General features: G+C 47.7%; 1 protein-coding gene across 4 annotated transcripts in view; it reads right to left on the minus strand.

The window, feature by feature from the left end:
• Positions 1 to 2,112: 2,112 nt before the first annotated feature.
• The window catches only part of DENND5A (DENN domain containing 5A), a 95,494-nt gene continuing 76,749 nt past the window's right edge, over positions 2,113 to 20,857 (minus strand). For 2 of the 4 annotated variants that reach the window (XM_028514393.2, XM_028514392.2), the window contains 11 exons: positions 16,352 to 16,436; positions 14,035 to 14,119; positions 13,428 to 13,556; positions 9,049 to 9,170; positions 7,704 to 7,849; positions 7,021 to 7,139; positions 6,560 to 6,741; positions 5,892 to 5,974; positions 5,265 to 5,388; positions 4,494 to 4,662; positions 2,113 to 3,144 (listed from right to left, as the gene is read on the minus strand). In XM_028514393.2, coding sequence (XP_028370194.1) covers positions 2,961 to 3,144; positions 4,494 to 4,662; positions 5,265 to 5,388; positions 5,892 to 5,974; positions 6,560 to 6,741; positions 7,021 to 7,139; positions 7,704 to 7,849; positions 9,049 to 9,170; positions 13,428 to 13,556; positions 14,035 to 14,119; positions 16,352 to 16,436 — 1,428 coding nt within the window. In that variant the 3' untranslated portion in view covers positions 2,113 to 2,960. Of the gene's footprint in view, positions 3,145 to 4,493; positions 4,663 to 5,264; positions 5,389 to 5,891; positions 5,975 to 6,559; positions 6,742 to 7,020; positions 7,140 to 7,703; positions 7,850 to 9,048; positions 9,171 to 13,427; positions 13,557 to 14,034; positions 14,120 to 16,351; positions 16,437 to 20,857 lie in introns of those variants that run through there. The other 2 variants (XM_028514394.2, XM_036028997.1) reach the window with 2 other exon arrangements.

The following is a 20,857-nucleotide window of genomic DNA, read 5'->3' on the forward strand; positions in this document are numbered from 1 at the left end:
GTTGCAGACATGCAGATAGAGTCATTTGGTCCTCACAACCCTATGATGCAAGCACTATTATCATTCCCATTTTATAGATGAGTAAACTGGGGTCCAGGAAAGTTATGTATTTAGATAGCTTGCTCTAGGTGACAGTAGGAGAGCAAGGATTCAACCTAAGGGTTTTGACTCCACAGTCTGTGATCTTAACCACTGCCAATGAATTCATTTACCCCACAGATACTTCCTGGGTACCTACCATGTGCCAGTCACTGCTTAGTGGACAAAGCGGACTGTGTCCCTCCCTTATAAAACGTACACTTAGAATTAGCAAATAATGAGTATAACAGTTGATAAGAAAGGGAATAAAACAGAATTTAGGGGACAAAAAGTAGCTGAGACTGACTTGGTGTTTTAGAGCAGTTGGGGTAGGTCACTCTGATGCCATCTCAGGAGAGGCCTGCATCAGACAGGGGGGCAGATGTCAGCAGAAGAGCCGCAAGCTGGGGGGGAGACAGTTCCGGCAACTGCAAACTTCACATCCAACACATGTGGCCTTGGGCAAGCGATTAAACTCTTTGCTTTCATCACCTGTAAACCAGGGATACTCTACACTTACCTTGCACAATTATAAGAGAGGTGTTGTATAAAGGTGTCTCTGGCCTAGGCCCACAACAGATACACACTGAGGTCCATGCTGCCCTTCTTGCCCAGCCAGAAATCCCCCTTCCTGCTTCAGGCCCACGGGGCCCCCTCTCCCCACTTTCCCTCCTCCACTTCCAAAAGAAACTGGGTTCCGCTTGGCCTTCAGGTAGACAGCTCTAGTGCAGCCCACTGATACCCCCTGCCTGCCGGATGTTGTACTGCAACTGTCTTAGAAGCCTCCAGTCTCTTTGGTCATCTCTTCAAAAATCCCTATCTAGGAACTCATCACCTGCCAGACACCAGGGATGAAAATGAACAAGAGACCCTCTCTCCCCTCTCAGAGCTCAGTCTACAAAGTAAGCCCACCATGAAAGCAGGCAATGACAACTGGAGAGGAAGTGCCAACACCTAAGAAACCACTGGAGCACATCGAAGGAACAATTAACTGTACCAGCAGGAATTAAGGAAGACTTTATAGTGGGTGACTCCTAAAGTAAAGCTTGAACAATGGGCAAGAAGTGAGTTGAGGCATTCCAGGCAGAGGGAACAGCACATGTGACATCAGGGACACACAAAAGAGGACAATGAGCCCTGGCCAGGTGAGTCAATTAGTTGGAGCATTGTCCCATGCACCAGAAGGCTGTGGGTTCGATCCCCGGTTGGGTGTGTATGGGAAGTAGCTGATTGCTGTTTTTCTCTCTCTAATCAATAAACATAGCCTCAAATGAAAAATTTTTAAAAAGGGCATTGAGCCCTGGCTGGCGTAGCTCAGTGGATTCAGTGCGGGCTGTGAACCAAAGCATCGCAGGTTTGATTCCCAGTCAGGGCACATGCCTGGGTTGTGGGCCAGGTCCCCAGTGGGGGCCACATGAGAGGCAACTACACATTGATGTTTCTCTCTTTCTCCCTCCCTTCCTGTCTCTAAAAATAAATAAATAAAATATTTTTTTTAAAAAACACCCTCTTCTCTTAAAAAAAAAAGGCATTGATTGGTTTGAGGTGTTCTACATGCTCATTGGAGCTTCCTGCCTCTACAGAGCAGCTTGGTTGAAGAATAAAATGGAAGGAAGCTGGTTCCCAAGATTCTCATAAAGCTGCATCACCTACCATCTCAAGAAAAGTAAACCCCTATCTCAAGAAAGAGCTTTTTTTCCTGAGGGCAGAAAGGATCTCAAGCGTCCTATGTTCCCACACCTGGTCTTATTTCAAGAAATGGCCCATCCTGCAACCTTGGCCGGGTCTCTTCCCCTGTGTCTCCTCCGCCTCCTCTGTAGATAGGAAAGTAACCCTTGTCTGCACCCCTCTCACCCAGGAGAGTTAACAGCTGTGGAAACTCCCACGCTGCCGTGGGAAGGACCCAGGAGTCACAGGCCCCCGGGCCAACGGGGAGAGGAGTGCCGCTGCGGCCCGGACCACTCTGACAGACCACACTGCCCCCTCCACCACCCACGGCTCGGAAACCCCCATAAAAATCAGGGACCCACACAGTTTTGTTTCAGGTGTTTTATTAAGTGGGCCATACTGTAGCTGGTTTCTAAGTTGCAAAACAACATAAATTGAACAATAACATAGCCGGTTAGACTGTGACAAGCTTTTCTTTTCCTTAAAAAAAGAAAGACTTAAAACACACAATGGAGGGTTAAATAAATAATATGGAAAAAAGGAAAACCTGTTAAAACATGCTTATGTTTACTTCTGTGCAACTGCGTGCCAAGAGGAAATGTGATTTTCTGCACAATAATACATCTCAGCATGTCTTCTTCCCAAATAATACTGACCAAAAAAAAAAAAAGAAAGGAAGAAAGAAAAAAGGTGAGATGTGGGACTGCTTGCCTGTGCTTGCAGAGGCACTGCTAAAATCCCTTTGATTGGAGCTTGGGGCTTCCACTCAGCACACCTGTGTGTGGCCCAGGAAAGCCAAATATCCATAATAATGTTAATATAGAAAACATTAGTTTAAAAACGATGTGGAATGGCCTCAGTAATGCGGCGAGGCAAGGAAGCGGACCTGCCCGCCCGCGATGCCAGCCTCAGTCCGGGGAGGCCGCAGGCCCCCAGCTCACGGCCACGGCGAGGGAGGGCACAGGCTTCAAAATAAGCGGCACCAACCTCGTCTCCCTCTCCTATCACTCTCTCACATGAAAGTGTGTAAAAAGCAAATCAGCAAATAAACTCTAAAATAGATTATTTATTCCAAAAATCCTCTAGTTTTCTTTTTACAGTGAGTGTACATCTTCTCTCCATCTCCTGCGCAACTTGCTTAAGTCCCTTGGGAAGACGGGTCCGAGCTGCAGGGCGAGTCTTTCTCAGTCCTATTGCTGGCTGGTGTTGAGAGGTCAGATGTCGATGCCCTTGACCAGGGACGTCTCCAGAGTGATATTGAACTCCTGCAATGTCTGCAGCACGCGGATCAAGGAATTGACAAGCGTGTGGTCTTTGATCAATGCCACGTCCTCGTACATGTGCGCAGTGATGGGGCAGTCGGCCAGCAGGGCAATCCAGTGGTGGAGGAGGTGATCTCTGGCAGGGCAGGACCAGTCCAGGTGGGTCAGAGGACAAAGGAAGGGAGACCGTTAGTGCAAGGCCAAGGGGAGACCTGCTCCATCTCTCCTAGAACAAAGCCTGAGGCTGGAGAAGTAGATAGCTCCCCACAGCCCCCTTTTCCTCCTCTATCGGGGCTTGGTGAGGAGGCCTTACCTGGCTTTAAAAGGCTCCCACGGAGGGATGCCCAGCCCCAGGAGACAACCGGATCTAACCCAAATCAACCCTGCCCCTGCCATCCCTCCCTCCACAACCCAACCAGACACCAGATCCAGTCAGCACTTCACCTCAGCAGCCCCTCCCCAGCCAACAGCCAATCACTCCTCCCCACAGCTATCACCACCAAGAACAATGTTAAGAGCTAACATCCACACAGAACTTAGCATGGACCAGACACTGCTTACCTGTCAAGGCTAACCCTATGATATAAGGTAGGCGCTATCAGTGCTACTGTAATTCCCACTTTACTGAGGAAGAAACTAAAGTACATAGAAGTTAAGAAGCTTTTCCAAGATCACGCAGCTAGTGAGGGGCTGATCGGAGCTGTGAACCTAATGAATCTGGTTCCAGAGTCTGTTTCCTACCACCACACCAACTCCCTTCCCTCCCGCAGCCTGAAAAACTACTGCCTCAAGTTTATTTGGCCTTCATGCTCTCACCTGACCTACGGGAACAGCCCCTAAAAATCTTGCCTACTCTTCCACATACCATCTGTGATACCAAATTAATGCCATCGCAGTCCCGTGGTTAAACAACGCCATCCTAACAGGGAAGAATTCTCTGTCCCAGCTGCCCTATCCTTGCAGCCAACTAACTCCCTGCAGCCTTCTCTGACCTCCCTCCTCTACCTTTCCAGTGCACCCCACACACGTGCACTTCTTTTTTGGACCTCACGACCTTCTGCCTTGTCGTGTATTCACTCGGGACAAGTGAACGTCTACGTGGCAGGGGCCACGTTTCATTCAGCTCTGTGCCCACCATCTCTACTCCCACCATCACAAGGTCTGGCACGCTCAAGTGTCTGTTGAAGGAATGACTAGATATACTCTTTCGAACCTCACCAGCGGGCCGCTTCTATTCCTTCCCATCAAATGCGGCTTTTCCTCCCCAGTTACACACACACTCTCATCCCCGCTCCCAGAGATCCCCCCAATATGCATGGTGCATAAAGGAAATTAAGGGCCTCCCGGAAGCCCTCTAAGGCCTCACCTGCTCAAGAGTGTCTGCTCATCTGCACTGCCCCCCACCCCCCGCCCACACCACACCGGGACTGCAGCACCCCTGCCGAGGCCAGCTGCTGAGCACTCCAGCCCACGAGGCTGCAGTACCTGGCTCCCAAGCACACCAGCATCTGAAACTTGCCGTCCTTGCCAATGTTCCGGGGAGTATTGTTGATTGCAGTGACAAATCGACAGAAATTTCGGGCCCTTGTATGCCAGTTTTCCTCAGGAACAACTTCATTCTGCTCCAGAGTCTCATAATAGGTTTGTGCTTTTTCTGTGAACAGGAGAAAAGCTTGCCAATGACAAAGTCTCTTAAAACCAACCTACCCCTGCAGGCTACCTGCTACGGGCCTCTCGATGCTGACGTAAATAACTTACCAAGGATGACATGAGGTTCGTGACGTCACTAATCACCTTTCAAAATGATCCCTATATACCTTATCCTTATTTTTTAAATTTATTTGGCCCCTGATACAAAGATGGTCCTTTCCCCAGTCTTAAGATTTAAAAACACTCGTGAAGGAGAAACTTGTTGCATAAAAATTCTCCAAGTGGTGCAACACAGGGCTTGGGCTCCGCTGCCATCAGCTGGCCTGCTAGATCTACAGGGAGGAAGTGCAAGGACTCATGACGAAGCCTGCACAGCAGATGCCCAGGAAGAACCTCTTCTGTCCACTTCAGGAGGTGAGTGAGAGCAAAGGGTGGGAGAGCTTCTGCCATCGCCTTCGGGAAAAGGCAGGGCAAACAACAGACCTAATCTGAGAGTCACCTGATTTGGCATGTGCACGTCAGACCCCAGCGGTTAGCACCCATGTTACAGTGGTGAGTCCCCATGTCTCTGCATGCTTCCCCCTTTCACATCCTAGTCAAACTCACCCAGGAAATCCCAAATGAAGACATTTTTGAAGAGACGGGGCGATTTAAATCCATGCTGGAAAGCCTGCTCCAGGGCCGAGACAAGGCCGCACTCTCCACAAAGCAACAGCGTCAGACTGCCTCGCTAGTAAGGAAACAGGGAAGAGTGACAGGCTTGCCTCAGCCAAGCTGCCCTCCACCACTGCGTCCCCAAACCCACAGCCCACAGCTGGGAGGGCAGCAGAAGACAGGCAGGACCCTTGTCTATCCCCCAGCACCTGGCGCAGTGCCTAACTCAAAACAGCTCTCAGTGAATAGCTATTGAATGAATGGACAAATGAACAGATGATGGATATGGGTCCCCGCCAGGGGAACAAAGCCAGTGTGGCCATTATTCAGGGAGACCAGGCAAATCCTGGAAAAAAAAACAAAACAAAACAGGAATACACACTGTTCACTAGAGGCCCAGGGACTCTGTCGGGTCACTGGTGTGTAAGGAAAACAGGGTAACCCAAGGCAGAGGCCCTCAGAGGAAGAATCCGCTCAATCTCACACTAACCGAGGCACACGCTCTACATTCTGGGCTGTCTGAACATTCTTCTCTCTGATTCAGTACAAGGCCCTGGGCTGGAGGACAGGAAGGCTCACCTCTTTCTCAGGCTTATGGAAGTGCTTCACGATGCCATTGACTGCCTCCCCAATGGACTCCTGGATCTGCCCCGTGTTCAGCTCTGACAAGAATCAAGCAGACATCCGTCACCAATCTCAGAGGCGAACAGTGCTTAGCTGACTGAGCGGGAGACTGAGGACACTGGGAGGGCCCATGGGAGAGGCAGGGCCGCCTGGACCTTGGGAAGAGTGGCTCTCACTCACCCAACTTTGCTGAGCCAGCTCTTCCTAAAATCTTGGGAAAAAAGCAAAGCCAATACCTTGGAGTTCTGTCTCTAAGAGATGCTGGTAAAGTTTACTTTCCATTTTTACCCTGGAACTTTTGGCAACCAAAAGTAGGCCAAGACTTGGCTGTGAAGCCCAGGAACCAAGAAAGAGAAGGCCAGAAAGCAACCCCTCACCTCTCCGGTATCATATACAAATAAGACAGAGGACCCAGGCCGGGCTCTACAAGCTCTCGGCTCCTTCCGGGCCTCTGGGGACAGTGCCAAAGGCCCTGAGACTGACTTGCGGGCAGAGGTGGTTCCTGAGGCAGCTGCACAGGCTGTGATTGGGCTAACGTATCAGGGCTCCCGGAGATCTGCCCAGATTTCCCAGGCTGGGGAGCATAGGAGGGGCGGGGGGGCCCAGCCTCTCCCCCTACTCACTGGGCCTGTTGTTGGGGGAGATGGCGACAAGCCTGCGGATGACGCTGGGAGACTGCTGCAGGGGCGGCGTCCGGCAGGGCCTCTCGTCCACCTCGGGCTGTGACGTGAGCAGCTCTCCAACTAGGACCCGCTCCAGGCTTCCGTCGTCCATGCCCTTTCCCAGCCACCGGCCACAAGGAAACCTAAGGGTCAGGCAGTGGCCTGTCAGAGCTGCCAGCTCCTCCAGTGTCCTTCCCCTTATTGCTGAAGGGTCTGCTCATCCATCCCACGGTTATCATCAGGGAAGCCACCCGAGTAATGGGTGGCCACAGCAATGCCACACATCTTCACTTGGCAAACCCTCCCTCTACTTTTCTCAGGTACATAAGGCAGAGCCAAACACTCCACACACCCAAGCATCATACACAGTCCCTGGTCCACCTTGCCCCTCCACCTTACAGCAGCGCTGAGGGAACACTTACTTGTAGGTGTGTCCTGTGATCTCATTCCTGACCATCACACACTCCACCAGCCATTTGGCATACAGCCCCGAGTTATCATGGCCTATCTGCACGGTAGTGAGCTTCCCCAGGTTCTGGCACTGTGAGAGAACAGCCACGTAGAGAAGTTGGAGTAGGAAAAGAAAACAGGAGAAAACAGTGGCGCTCCTTGGAAGCAGAGATCTGACTGGCTGCTTGCAACCTAGCAAGGAGAGAGCTCACAGCTCCACCTGCCAGCAAAACTGGCAGTACAGCACCACCTCACGAGGGTGAGAAAGGCGACGCTGCTATGTAGAGGGAGAATGGGGCGTGGGAGCAGGCCGCTTTGGAATGGGAGAGCAGCCTGAGATTCAGAGGTCTCGGTAAGCACTGGGCCCAGCAGCTGAGAGAACTCTCTGGGATTTCTCAATACACCACAGACAGGGAGGTATGAGTGTTCAGATGGGTGAGTGCCTGCCAGCCAGAGACTGTTTAGACAGGGCGGGCCCCCCCTTCCTTGGGTCAACTCTTGGCTCTGGCCTCGGATCATCTCAAGACAGGTCAGCTCTGCTGATGCATAGCACTCTACAGAGCAAGACCTCCAAAAACCCTGCAGAAAGCTCCAGAAAAGCAGCTGTTGCGAACTCAGATCCCCACAGAGCCTGTTGTTCCCAGATAACACGTACCTCGAAGGTCATCTCTAACACATTCCTGGGGACCTGCAGGATCTGTGTCTCACCCAGTTCTCCCGAGATGCAGATCCATGGGTTGGCGGTGAACATGGAGCCCCCCAGCTTCTTGCTCGGCACAATCAGGATGTGGTAGGGGATCACTGTTTAGGGGAAGCCACAGAGGCATGGAGGGGGGTCAGGAATCCCTCCCACACCTGAGAGGGCCCTGACCCGTTCCAGGTGTGCTGGTGGGTTTGTGGCCCCTGCTGTATCAGCACGGCAGAGGCTGGAGCTGCAGGTCTCTCGGACCTAGTCTCTGGCTGGCTCAGAATATAAGCCAGCCCCTCCCCTCAGCCTGACTCCTCCTAGGGTCCCCACCCAAACAGCAAAGATCCAAGCCCTTGTATGGGCTCAGAGCTAAATCAACCTGTTCCTTAAGTAATATCAGCCACTCCACATTGTCCTAAAATGCTTTCCAGGGCGCTTTTCAAGGCGCTTTTCAATCTATCATCTCATGAACGCCATTAACCATCTCAGGGGAAGCCATGCAGGTATTACAGTGCCTTTTCTGCGGCACTGAGAGGTAATTAGCTTCCCTCGGGTCTCCTAAATTCTCATTCAGTGCTGCTTCTACCGAAGCCTATAGCCCTCGTCTCTAGGAAGGAGGATGGATGTCCTTGAGAAAAAGAATCCATGCTGCTGAAGCTGCTGAATCACAGGGCAAACACGACTGGGCAAATGCAGAGACCATCCCCACCCAACATCTTGGCACCAAAGATAGATGAGGCTCCAGAGGCCTTCCTCGAACCCTACTGAACCCTCATCCTCACTCTGCAAATACGGAGACGGAGGCCCACGGCAGGGGTAGACTCTGCTCACAGAAACATAATGAGTTAGGGCTGGGACCCAAGTCTCCCTTGGCAATCTGGAGTTCTTCCTGCTACTTCAGGAAGAGTTGTTTTTCCCTGTGGGCAGTTCTAAAACCTTCTGTGAAGCCAAATGACTCAGCCCAAAAGAAAAGGGAAATGTCTTTACGGGTATGCAGAGAGAACAGTGAGCTTCACCACCCAACTCGTCCACCCCACCCTCACCGCCCTGGGCTCCCAGGGAAGTGCCCAGGACAACAGTGACAACAGAAGGCCCAGAGGGCTGAGCTCCCAGTTCAGAGCAAGAATAAGAAGCTTCAGGGGAAAAACAGCCTCCACTCGGGGGCAAAGGTACCTCTCTCCCGCAGAAGCAAAGGCAAACAGAAAGCACGAGTGGTCACCTTTTTTCTTAAAAAGAGAACAGTGAGTTAGCCTCAGGCAGGCTCACGAAGACCGGAACTGAGAAGGCTGGGGGGGAGCACAGGGCTACTCACGGATAGTTGTGAAGACATTGGTGAAGCAAAAGTAATCGACGGCATTGAAAGAGAGGAGGTGATAGAGGAACTGCTCCTTCTCGTCGTCACAGCGCAGGAAGGCATAGCGCTTGTACAACTTTCTGTCGGAGAGGAGGCAACACATCAGTCTCCCAGCCAAACAAAAGAGGAAGAGGCTAGAATTACTCAGTTCTGGAAGGAGACAGCTGAGGGGAGAGTAAGATGTCGAGCCTTAAGTTCTTCAGAGCTATCTGAAAAAGGAACAAAGCAGTTGCTCTGTCTAACCGAGGGCTAGAGGGAAAGCGGCCTGAGCTACAGCAAGAACAACAAAAACCAAACCCTGTCCAAGGGGCGATGTTATTAGAATGTGAAGTGTCAGAAGTTATGGGATCTCCTTCCTTAAACTGAGGGCTGACGTGAAATTCCCTCCAGGAAGACACAGGCCCTCTCGGGCTCCCAGCGAGGGCGTCCCCCCAGTGGGTGGTGGAGGAGCAATGACAGGAGGTCTCCGATCACCACTCATAACCAGGCCAAGTCTCAGACCCCAGCAGTGCTGAGACCCACAAGTCAGGACACTGCTCTGACTACAAGTGTAAGGCCTGTGACGCATCAGAGACAATACAGAGCAATGAAGGGAATGGTCCAGGTCACAGGCAAGGAAGAGCTACACTGATCTTGTCCTTCCCCCTTTCTAGCTTTCTCCCATCGCCACCATCGATCCTCTCTGCACACTCATCAAAGACCAACTCCTTTGCCTAACATTGCAGGCCCTCTGCGACTGCTCAGCAAAACCTTCTACCAGCAGAGGGGACACAGAGAGCCAAATGCACAGGCCCTCAGCACAGAGGAATACACAAAAACAAACACAAAAAAGGTAACTATCCTGGCTGCCAAGACTGCAATCACCATGGCCAGAGAGGTGTGGGATTCAGCACACCTGTGAGGTTCTACCCAGTCAGGCTTATAAGGTACTTTCAGCAGGTAATTCACCAAACAAGGCCTACTATGTGCTGGTGCTAGAGAGGGAAGCACCTATCCTCCCATAAATCTAGGTGAATAAATCAGGTAAAGGCCACATTGTAAGACACCCCATAATGCGCTGCCAAAGGAAAGGCTCTCTGGAGATTTAAAGAGCCATAAGCGCCAATGGTCCTATAACAAGAGGGGACTGAGGGGCAGCACAGTCTTAGACAGGTGTGCAGAAGGGGGACAAAGCGAAGAAACAGTCTGAGTGGCAATGAGGGCTCAGGGAAGTGATCGGTTAGCAATGAGGCTGAAAAGTTAGGTTAAAGCCAAATGAAGGCAGGCCCTAAATATTCAAGACAGGGAGTTTGCAATCTGCCCTAAAGTAATAGGTTTCTGCAATTTGCCCTAGAAGTAAAGGAGAAGTGACAATCAACTTCAAGAAATTTAAATTTAGTGTAGCTGAGGGGTGAAAGGGGGAAGAGGGCAAACTCAGGCAGAGGCAGTAGGTAAGGAGGCAGGTGGGGGCAGGGGCTGAGGACCGGAAATGCATACGTGGGAGGCAAAGCAGAGCAAGGGGTCAAAATGACTTCAAATTTTGAACCTAGGTAGGCAAGAGTGAGGATGGTCAGAGAGAATAATGGTGACATTAAAATTTTTGAGAAAAAGATTATGCTAAAGACTCTGTGAAACTTGCTTTGTTCTGTCTAGGTCAAGGTAAGATATCAGAATGGAAATAAATGGAGAACTAGAGCTCAGAAGAAACGTCAGAGCGAGAGCTTCAGATGTGGTGGTCACCTGCTAAGCAGTGACAGAAGTCATGACAATGGGTGAGCACACTGAGTGAGAGAGCCAAGAGAATGGGTGCGCATGCGGAGAACGGAGGACCGTGAAAGCCGGCACCCTGGAAAGAGTAAGGGGGAAGAGAACATGAGGGTACAGGGTCACGCCATGCAAAGTGAGTTTCAAAGTCAAGGGGTAGAGGAGGCACTACATCATATTAATCACTGCAGACAGGTTTAAGAAAAAAGTCTGAGCTCACTATATAAAGGCCAACTAAGTTCTTTCCTTAGAATACATAGTTGCCTTACCCTGTCTCCACCTTACCCCATCTCCAAGCTACATTCCAGAGACTCAGAAACATTCTATCAAGATATACTCCCCAAAGCTGCCCATGCCTCCTGTCTGCGAAGCTATGAATACATTTTATGTGCACAATCAAACATCTACTAGGTGCTAGACAACATGCTTTGCATGGGAAAGACAGAGTTCATGCCATCAATGAAAGCACATTTTAATAAGCAGTAAGCAACTAGACAATGATAATACAGCCTGTAGTGGCAAAACAGGGATGAACTAATACTGTAACAAATGCTGTGGGTGCCCAGAGGGAATGGACCCAGTCCCTGGGGAGTCAAGGCAAACTTTAGCAAAGAAAACTTCATATTAGGTCCTGAAAGGACTGAAGATATTCTGAGACAGGTGTAGAGTATGACGTGACTGGAGCTTTAAACAAAGGGAAGAGAAAGATGAAAAAGGACAGGATGGAAACGTAGGCAGGTATTTTGTTGTTGTTGCTTTTAATCCTCACCCAAGGACATTTTTCCATTGCTTTTAGAGAGAGACGAAGGGAGAGGGAGAGAGAGAGAGAAAGAAACCTGGATGTGAGAGAGAAACATCAACTGGTTGCCTCTACACACAACCCAACCAGGGATCAAACCCACACGCTAGGTATGTGCCCTGACCAAGGATCAAACCTGCAAACTTTCAGTTTACGGGATGATGTTCCAACCACCTGAACCACCCAGCCAGGGCGAGAGTGGGCAGGTTTTGATGAAGGGCCCCTTTCTCTCTCCCTAGGCCCCATCCAATATGCAATCTAGGGCAGCAAAGCTCTCCTCATTTTCTGCTCACTTAGAGTAGCACAGAGATCAGAACCAAGCGAGAAGTTACTACATAGTGAGTAAATTCTGAGCTAACCTTCTCTAATGGGACTACAGTTTAAAGAAATCAAGGCTAGCCTCCTCACTAAGGTCTGTGCCCTGCTGGCTATTGCTCAGGCCTTTAAGCTCATCTGCCCACTGTCCTGGACTTTGGAAGTTCTTGCGTTTGGCTCCTCTCAGACACCTCCCTGTCCTCCCACTGACTTGCAGCCTCTTCTGGCAGATGACACCCACGCTGGCCAGCAGGAAACATTCCCGCCCTCTGGCCCTGGTGCCCACACAGCTGCAGATACAATGGTCCTCCAGAATCTGGCATGCAAATGTCTCTCTTCCAAACGCCAGGCTTACATGTTCACTTGTTCTCTTTCAGTTATCCTCTCCACTTTCAAATTTTACTCCTTAATCTTTTTGTCCGACATTTAAGTGCTTTAAGAATTGCAATTTCTAACCTTTCAGGTTGAGCTCTCTAACCTATCAAGGTTTTAAAACTGGTTTCTTGCTGTGGTTTACACACACAATAAACAGTCTTAAAAAAAATACATTCCTACTTTGAATAAAAACAGATTCTGCAGCTTTCATCAACTGACTCAGACAAAGTGTCCCCAAGGTCCACTCCTCTGCTTTATCATCCACAGGGAAGTCACTTAATAAATGATACCATGAAAGATGCCTAAGAAAACGCTAAATGAAAATGCCCAGCAGGCTTGCCGATGAAGAAAAAGCCAAACATACTATCTGCAGAAACACGCGGAGAGGTGGCAATCTGAGGCACAGAACGGGCATAGCTCTCCTGCCTCCTCCTCCTCCTCCAGTACAGTGGGTACAGAAAGAATGCAAAAAATATAAGATCAAAAGAAGGAAACTATTAGGTTTAGTGGTCCCTGGGAGTATGAGAACCTTGAAATCCCTCCCCTCCCTCCTTCTGGGTGAAAAGTGAGGAGGGGGAGGGCCTGAGAGGGTCATCCAAAAGCCCTTTTAGGCACTAAGGAGACTCAGGCAAGGTCCATAGAGGAAGAGCAAGAACTTGGTTACTGTGGGCTTTCCCTGGGCTCAGGAAAGAACAAAAGAGGTAAGGGAATATCTTAGAAGTCTTCTTGTAATCCTCCAATCCTCTCCTCCCCAGGACAGAAAAGAGACTAAGAAAACGCCCATGCACAAGAATTACCCGAGTGCAGCAAGGAGAGGAGGAGCCCCCAAATCTGAGGTAGCCAATGAGGACCCCATCCTTCTGACTACCTCTTGCAGAAAACCATTGTGGGGCACGCATATTGAGAAAGAAGGGAGAAGAAATAGAATGATTCTTTTTCAGGTAGAGAGGGAGAAGCAGAAATGTTTCAAAACTTTCAAATGCAGTTTGAGTTTAGCTGAATACAGCAGTGACGACATACTGACTACTCCCCCTCCCCACACAGGGGTCTCCAATCCCCCCCTATTCCTGAGAGCCCAGTTCCACTCCAGGCAGAGTGGCCTTACTTGGTGAGCTCATGGTCTGAGAGAAGCTGCTTCAGGTGTCTGGAAAGTAACTTTTTTTCCATGGACAGTCGCACCCATGCTCTGGCCTTCCCCACATCAGTCTTGATTTCCCCGATGTTCTGGATATGCCTGAAGGGGGAATGAAGAAAAGGAAGTGGAGGGAGGGTGGGGGATGAACTCACTACCAGCACCGCCCCTGAGAAGCTGAAGGAGACCTGGTGAGGCAGTCTACCCCATCCTGAGAGAGTATGTCTCTCTTGCTCCCTACATCCTGGGCTTCCATGCAGCTTTGCCAGAAAGGCTCACCTGGCAAAGCACCGGGGGCAAGGGAGATTTACGGTACAGCTCTCAGTAAAAGTCAGGTGAACCCCAGAGCCCCTAGGTCTTGAGAGATGCTGATATAATTCTCAAAAAATGTCAGGGAACCCAACTGTTTATACAGCTCTACAAATGCATCAAGAAGCACAAGACCAATGAAAAGAGCTTCCTGATTAACTGAGATGTTGTAGACACCCAGGTCACTGAGACCCTGCTATTTAAAGTGGACACATAAGCAGCAACTGGAAACGGGATTTTAGTGGCTTATTATGTATGAGCCCACACTGACCTCATATCCTGAATGAGGGATATTCTCAAGGGAGACATGACTGAGCTGGCATCAGACTTCCTCCGTTCTGAGTCAACAAGTATTCCTAAAACAAAAACAAATTGGTTATAGGAGACCATTCTGCATGGCGTGGGCCCAGCTCCCATGGGAAAGCAAGGTCTGATGCACAGGACCCACACCCATGGATAGGTTCTCCCATGGGGAATCAGGCCTGCATTGTACCTAGGCTGCTTTTGAGGCTTGCTTTTTGCTAAAACTCCCTCACCCTGAATTGAGGCAGCAAACGTTTACTGCATATCTTTGAAGTAACTTCCTAAAGTCTGTGCTCCCTTCCAAGGATGAGTGTAACCAGTTCAACCACTTTTCCCTTTGCAGTTGCAAATATCCTTCTTCTGTGATGTGATTAGTGGCTTCCTCTCCTTTGTTTTCTGTAAAAGGTAACCACCTAAAGCGAACTTGTGCATAGTAAATGAGGACCACCATGTAATGTGCCCAGAAAAGAAGTAAAAGCCTGTCAAGGCAAGGGTTGGGGTGCTCTCCCCTTGAGAGAGTGGCCAGGCCGTCCCTTTTCCTCCACAGGACTCGGCAGTCTGTGTGAATTTGCCTCATGTTTTATGCAGTGGACACTGCTTGCCAGTGTCTGCATCAATTGGTCCTGTCCAAAGAGATCTGACTATCCAAATAGCTGACCACCTTTCTTGTCTCAAATCACAAATTACTACAGGAAACAGTTAGTTGCTTTGGTAGCACTCTGATCAATCATTTCATGACTATAGAACATCCACTAGGTTTCAGACTGAACACTTTTAAGCACACTATTTCATTTAATTCTCTAACAACTTATAAGATAGCCAAAGAAGGCATCACGGAGGAGGGAGCCGAAATTCAGAGAGGTTGGCTGCTTTGCCCCAGTCACAAGTGGCAAAGTAAGATCCTCTGGCTCCTAATCCGGCATGTTTCTCGTCATAGTCCACAGAGGCAGTGCTTCCACTTGGAGCTACTACTCCTGTCCTGCCCCTGCCTCAAAATGGGCTGCCAGAAACCCAACAGAATGTGTCAAGACCATGTTCCAGAAAACCGGACCTCTAAATTTATTTATATATATCTGCATGCCTGGCCCCTTTAAAACTTAGTACCTTGATTACCTAGCTGTTGAGGATTTTTGACTAGTTTATTCCTTGGCAATAACTTCTATGGCCTTCCTGAGAAGACTGCTTGCTCTCATATCCAGAAAGTTGAACAAAAAAGTCTTAAAAGGCTACTTAGGGAGCTCTTGCACCCAGTTTTCAGCCAACCACTTCCCCCTCATTCAGTGCTAGTTGAGGATGACTAGGTCAAGAGCAAGGACAACACTGAGTTTACACCTATCTTTTTACCCCCCATTTAAACTGATCTTTACCATCAGGCAAGAACATCTAAGGAAGGTAAACAAACTGCTGGGCAGAGAGAAGAGAATGAAGGATGGCATGAAAAAGAGATACTGCCAAGAAGTAAACGAAGGAGGGGACTGTCCTGGAAGGGACACTGTAGAACGGTACAAAGAACACCAGACCAGGAGACAAGAGGCCTGACTCCTAATCTGGCCTCTTCCATCAATCAGTTGTATGATCTTGAGTAAATTCAATTCCCCTCTGGATCCCAGTTTCCTCCTCTTGTAAAATAAAAGGGCTGCACTAGATGATCTCTGGGTCCCTACCCACTCTGATATTTTTATTAAATTAAAAACAGAAAGGAAGTGTAAGGAATCATTCACCCCAGGCCTCAAGGTAGAACACTGACAAAGAGGCTCTCTTACTGATAGATTACTGCAGTGCCCATCCAAGAGAAATGAAACAAAAGACTTGCTTCAAACACAAGACATCAGTACCACCCAAATCCATTTAAATTCAATCAATCAGTTAGAGTGTCGTCCCAATGCACCAAGGCTCTGGGTTGGACCCCTAGTCAGGGCACCTACGGGAACCAACCAGTGAGTGCACAAATGGGTGGGACAACAAATCAGTCTGTGTGTGTGTGTCTCCCCCCACTCCTTTCCTCTCTCTAAAACCAATTTAAAAACAAAACAAAGTCATTTTAATACAGGCCTCCTGCTGATACAAGTCTTCTATCTCACTGATCAAAAGGGTATATAATGAAAGCAAACCCCACGGCTATGGCATGCTCTGTGGTTCAAAGGGCCCAGCAGCTTAATGTGTACAAAGACAGCATTACAGAGCACAGGCTCCATCGACCTGGATCGCTCCCGCTGATCACTCTCGGGTAGGGACTGGGAACATGGGTGAGGGAGTTCCCTCCAGTGGTGCAGAGGCCATCTTACCTGAGGTACTGAGGCTTCCTGATGTGAGTTTTCTCTGCCGGTTTTCCTGATAATGCAACAGGTGGGACCACAAGGCTGATTTCCCCTAGAACCAACACAAGGAAACAATACCTATCAGTTTTGATTTCAGAGACTAACACATCCAATGAACAGAGTCAGAGATAATTTAAACATATAGATTCATGCTTTTGCTAAAAAGTATCTGTACAGCAGGTCCTCAAATAACACTCTGTTCAATATCATTTCATTATAACACTGATGAGATGCCATAGAAGCTTAACTCCTGTTTACATCACTTGACCTATGATAAAATTGTTTTGTTCTACATCATTTAATGTGAAGTCACAGAATCTATCAACATTAAGTGAGGACTTACTGTAATATTTCTTATCTCAGTGTATACCTGGATACAATGTACACACATGTGAGGGGGGACCCCAAAAACCAGAATTTATTTATTTAAAAATTGTGTATTTAGTCCTGGCTGGTGTGGCTCAGTGGATTGAGTGCTGGCCTGCAAATTGAAAGGTTGCTAGTTCAATTTCCCATCAGGGCACAAGCCTGGCTTGCAGGTTGGGTTCCCAGTTGGGGTGTTCGAGAAGCAGCTGATTGATGCTCCTCTCTCACATACCTCTCTCTCCTTCTCTTTTTCTCTCCCTTCCCTTCTCTCTAAAAATCAACAAATAAAATCTTGAAAAATTTTCATGTATTATTCTTATACATTTAAACTTCAGCCTCCTTCAAAGCACTCTGCATGTGATGCCACACACCCATCGAGACAGTTTTTTCACTGCTCAAAACAGTTTTTGAACTCGTCAATTTTGATGCCTTTTAGTGCTTCTGCTGTTTTTTTTTGTTTCACCTCTTCCACATGGCAAAATGTTTCCCTTTGAGGACTTTTTTTCATCCCGGGAAAGCACTTGGGGTGAGATGACGTGAATAGGGACGGTAGGGCTCGGAGGTCATGCTGGTTTTGATCAAAAACTGCTGAACACTCAGTGTGGTGTGGGCAGGTGCACTCGTAAATCACCCATCATAAAAGGGGCAAATGCATTGAAAGAGTCTCCAAAAAAATTCACTGAAGCTCAATGCAGCCTCTCACAACAATGCCAGCTGGTACACTGAGACAGATGGGTTCCTAGAACACTCTCCTGGGGGTGGGGGAGGGGGAGGTGTTGGGAAGCCTGTACTATAAGGAGCCTGTTCTCCAGAAGATAATTCCACTTTTTTTTTGGGGGGGGGGGGGACACCCCTCATATATCCCCTTACTAAAATCCTGGGGAAATATAAAGAAAAGAGAAATGGTCCTTGACTGGAAACAGGAAGGACATGACCCAAAGAGATATGAATAGACTAATGACTAAGAAAGAAAAAAGCAAATAACCTCTCAACGGTTTGCTGACTAAGGGTCAGCCTGGGTACAGCATGGTGTCTTTTGCACAGAGGAACTGATAGCCAGTCTGCAAGATTCTATGACAGCTAGTGAATTTCCTAAAATATTTAACGGCATTCCTGCCCCAGCCAGTGTATCTCAGTTGGTTGGACTACCATCCCACACACCAAAAGGTTGTGGGTTCAATCCCTGTTGGGCTGTGTATGGGAGACAACCAACTGATGTTTCTCTCCCTCTCCCTTCCCCTCTCTAAAAACAATAAACATTTTTTAATAAAATTTTTGTATTAGTGCAGGCTTTTTATTTTTTTATTCCCTTAGTACAGACTGGGAACAATCAGTCATCACTATGATGAGGATTTACTACTGAAGGTACAGTTGAAGAAGTCCGCAGGAAAGCAGCTATTAATTTTAGCAAGGCTGAGATACAGCCAGCATAAGAGAACCTCAGCATTTGCAGTTTAAACTATGGGGGGGGGGGGGGGGGGGGGCGGCGCAAAAGTAGGCATACAGTTTCAAGTATACAAAACAGTTTATTCTTGTATTATTATTTATTAATTGTTGTATTATTTCCCACATGAACAACTGTAAACCTCCTTTTGCCCCACCCTGTATTTGAGTCACACAGATTTGTCATTTTGCCAAGGCGCACATCTAAAGAGCATCTGCAAGCCTGACATAAGGCAGCAATTTGCCTAAGCAGTGAGTAAGCCCAGGCGGCACGCAGCAACTGCTTCGTCTCCTTCCAGTCATCCTTCAGGACACAGTGACTCTCATGACTTGATAAAACTTTATTTCAGATTCATGGTTAAGGTTTCTATATACTTGATATAATACAAAGGTAGTACAATGTTTGTTTTAGTGATAGGATTTAGTATAATTTCTTCAAGATTTTATTTATGTTTTTTAAAGAAAAAGAGGGAGAAAAACGCACCCCAACTAGCAACCAAACCTACAACCCAGGCATGTGCCCCAGTGGGGAATCGAACTGATGACGTTTTTCTCTGTAAAACGACATCCAGCCAACTGAGCCGCACTGGTCTGGGGCTATAATAATTTTATAAATTACTTTAGTTCTGTATTTTATAAATAATGATAGAAGCTACCATGTCTTGCTTCAGGTTTGCTATGAACTATGTTGAATGATTAAAATACAGTATTTTAGCCCTGGCTGGTATGGCTCAGTGGATTGAGCACCACCCTGCAAACCAAAGGGTTGAGGGTTTGATTCCCAGTCAGGGCACATGCCTGGGTTGTGGGCCAGGTCCCCACAAGGGGGCACATGAGAGGCAACCACACACTGTTTGTCTCCCTCTCTTTCTCTCTCCCTTCCTCTCCGGAAAAATAAAATAAATAAAAAATTTTAAAAATAAAATAAAATATTTTAGTTAACATTCTCAAAATCCTGTAAGGCAGGTATCCCTATCCTCCTTTTCTTTAGAAAAGAGCAAATTGAGTAGTAAGAGACTGTAAAAGATCACATAGCTAGTAAGTAGAGTGTGAGGACTCAAGTTTAAGTCTATCTAATGTCAGAACCATTGCTCTTAATAATGTAGCTATACAGACTGCTTTTGAAAGAGATCGTTTAACTTAGGAAATTATACCTTCTAAAGAAAGTTTAATGTCTGGAATGAATGTATGACTTTTACATCTCTCAAGAGTTTCCCTTGAGAATATCAAGAAACTATTCTGTTTCTATCCACCAACTTGATCTTTTTGGGGTGGAAAAAAAATCTAGCATTTAAATGGAAGAAAACCCTCATCTATGGGTCAGCAAGCTGCTGACATACACCTGCTGCATATTTGGATTTCCTACAATATCTAACCAGCTTCAAACAAAACCCAACAACTTCAATAGCAAGTTTTAAGAAACACATTAAAACTAGAGAAGATCATTTTTTATTCATCAAAATACCAAATATTTGAAAAAAATAGATGTTTGACAAAATCAGACTTATGGTTCCTATACACTGTTACTGCTCCTATACATTAAGATGTTATATCAATATAATATATGTAGAAAATAATACAAAACTTAAAATAGCCAGGCTCTTTGAGACAGTAATTCAACTTCTAGAAATCCATTCATTTATCAAAACCTTGGAGTAGGCTCATAAAGGGCAGGTCTTTGACTTAATCATCACCATATTCCCAGCATCTAGGCAGACCTGGAAGGCAGCCTCCCTTAAAAGAACTGTGTGGATGTGATACATACTAAATACAGCTGGTCAGCAGAGAGCCCTCACATGACGTGATGCTGAAGAACCAAAGGCAAGAGCAACACCAGGTCACTGTGCCAGCAGCATGCCTGGGCTCACAGTGATTATACTAGTCAAGGAGGGAAGGCAAGGGTGAGTGAGAGAACAGCAGCTGGGCTGAAGCTTAGCAATAGGGCACTGGGGTCCTTCCAGTACAGGAGACATGGATGACTCTCCTCCTTTGCAAAGGGACTGATAGAGACTACAAGGTTCAATATAGTCTGACTACCCATTAAGGGATGTGGCCACACGATATATAGAGAGTACCAGACTCTCCAAAACTATCAATGCATAAAGAGTGAGAAACAACCCCTTTTCACTTACCAGTCCCCAAATGGCAGCAATTACAAAACTTTGTATAAAATCAAACTTCACCTCTTAGTGTCAGATAAACATACTAGAGTAGGATGTCTATTTCCTTGGACTGTGTCATCAAAAGTCAAAGGGTAGTGAGGACAACAGAGATTCTTAGGAGAATTTGCTGGAGGCAGCCTTTCATGCAGACAGCCACAGCTAACAGCAAAATTTAATAGGAAGCTAGCAACAAACAGTTGTTTGGGTTCCCTGTGCTTTCTAAGTAGATAAAATGGGTGCTTGATCAGTAAGGTGTCCCCAGAAGAGGGAGATAAGGTAGTTCTCTGACCAGGAAACCAGGTTACAACCTTGGACTGGAACATAACAGAAAGGATGTCTCAGAGGAAGAAGCTGCTCTACACACAGGCCAGCAACATGGAGGTCTAAGGAACATGCCGCAGGAACCAGACAGACAGACAGGGTCAATCCCCACTGCACATGCGTCCCTGAGGTCATACCCTGCCAGCAAGCACAGGCCCTCACTTCCCTCTGGTGACACTTC

The sequence above is a fragment of the Phyllostomus discolor genome, chromosome 6 (assembly GCF_004126475.2).
Source record: "Phyllostomus discolor isolate MPI-MPIP mPhyDis1 chromosome 6, mPhyDis1.pri.v3, whole genome shotgun sequence".
Lineage (NCBI taxonomy): Eukaryota > Metazoa > Chordata > Mammalia > Chiroptera > Phyllostomidae > Phyllostomus > Phyllostomus discolor.